Below are 1,589 nucleotides of genomic sequence, written 5' to 3'. Positions count from 1 at the left end.
CTTCACAAGAAAGGAAGGAATTTGGTAGTGTCTGATGTTGATCCTTCAGACAGTGTTGCTGTTGAAGTTCTCCATGGTGTCGCTGGCGGCGGCCCTCCTGCCAGGGAGAGGAAGCAGCTGTGACTTGAGAGCCTGGCTTTCATTGCCACCAATTTTATCTGCTTTTTGGGGGCCGCACATGAGTTCCCCAAGGAGATGCTGCTGTTTTTGAAAACAGAAATGTAGTGAGTATGGTACTTGTGGATGTCGAGAATTTCGGGATTGCTCGGAATTGTTTCAAGCCAGGGTAGGCTTTAAGTTTTGTGAATGACTTTTATGAGTTTATATTCAATACAGAGTAACTTGTGCTGATCTTACTGCCAGGCAAGACGGACTTGTGGCTGCAAGTAAAAGTCGGCCTGAAATTTGCCAAACTTCAGAATTCCTTCCCAAAGTAAAGGGATAACTGAATCAATTAAGCCAAATAATGACTCAGTCTCGGGGAATAGAAGCAACGTTTCTTGTTATCCCAGAGAACGGGAAAATTGCATCTGTGATGGAGAGCCTGCAAGGTGCCGGGTGAGGAGGACGAGGCGATGCTGACCACTCTGCTTCTTCTGCAGGTCGTGGCCTACCACTACTGCCAGGCCGACAACACCTACACGTGCCTGGTGCCCGAGTTCGTGCACAGCATCGCTGCTCTGCTCTGCCGGTCCCATCAGCTGGCCGCCTACCGAGACCTGCTGATAAGGGAGCCCCAGCTCCAGGGCATGCTGAGCCTCAGGTCCTGTGTGCAGGACCCGGTGGCCGCTTTCAAGAGGGGTGTGCTGGAGCCGCTCACAAGCCTGAGAGATGGTACCTCCCAGCAGCCACCCGTGTCCTCCCTCTCCCTGGGACAGTCCTCAGAAGCGGGGTGGGGGTCCACTTGACTCTGGGGTACGAGTGAAGTGGGCCCAGGGAGGATGTGAGTACATCTCTCCTCCCCTTCCTCAGAACCGTCTCCCCAGGGCTCCTCCTGGCTCCACTCCAGATGGCCTTGTTTTAAATTTTACATCTCTCGTGAGACTTCACTCCGCGGTTGAACATTTCCGAAGTAGCTAATTTGTAACCATAGGTTACTCAGATGACTTGCTGTCTAGGAACTGCTGGCTGCATATTTTGCACTCCTAAGGCGCAGGGGTGTACGTTGATTGTTTGGGGAACTTGCCGGCATGTTTTTCCAGGGGCCTCTGCTCAGGTGAACCTGAAGCTGTTTATAGAAGTGTCCGTTTGGTTTTTTTGCCCTTGAATCTTCTCCACAGTAGGGGCGTTAGTGCTATTATGGGCCTTTGACTTTCCATCTTCCCTCCCCCCTTTTGCTCTTCACCTTTTGAGCTAGTTTACCTGCCTACGTAGCACTTCTGCCAGATGGTACCAGAGAGAGGGAATTGAAACAGATCTGTCATCATTGCACCTCATCCCTGGGCAGAAAGTTGGCACTAATGAATAGAAAACTAGATTCGGGCTTGGAGGAGTCCCTGCAGTAGAGTTCTCGCCTCCATTGGCTGTGTGCCTCGGACGGGATGCTTTGCCCTTTGAGGGTCAGATTTCCTCACCAGGATCCAACCAGG

At 51.7% G+C, this 1,589-nt stretch overlaps 1 protein-coding gene across 5 annotated transcripts in view; it reads left to right on the top strand.

Annotated features, from left to right (window-relative positions):
- Positions 1-1,589, top strand: part of TANC1 (tetratricopeptide repeat, ankyrin repeat and coiled-coil containing 1) — a 230,376-nt gene that overhangs the window by 175,157 nt on the left and 53,630 nt on the right. For all 5 annotated transcript variants that reach the window (XM_024735882.1, XM_024735886.1, XM_024735887.1 and 2 more), the window contains one exon: positions 603-834. In XM_024735882.1, coding sequence (XP_024591650.1) covers positions 603-834 — 232 coding nt within the window. The remainder of the gene's footprint in view (positions 1-602; positions 835-1,589) is intronic.

The sequence above is a fragment of the Neophocaena asiaeorientalis genome, unplaced genomic scaffold (genome assembly GCF_003031525.2).
Source record: "Neophocaena asiaeorientalis asiaeorientalis breed wild unplaced genomic scaffold, Neophocaena_asiaeorientalis_V1.1 scaffold72, whole genome shotgun sequence".
In the NCBI taxonomy this organism is placed as follows: domain Eukaryota; kingdom Metazoa; phylum Chordata; class Mammalia; order Artiodactyla; family Phocoenidae; genus Neophocaena; species Neophocaena asiaeorientalis.
This window is presented reverse-complemented; position numbering and strand designations above follow the sequence as displayed.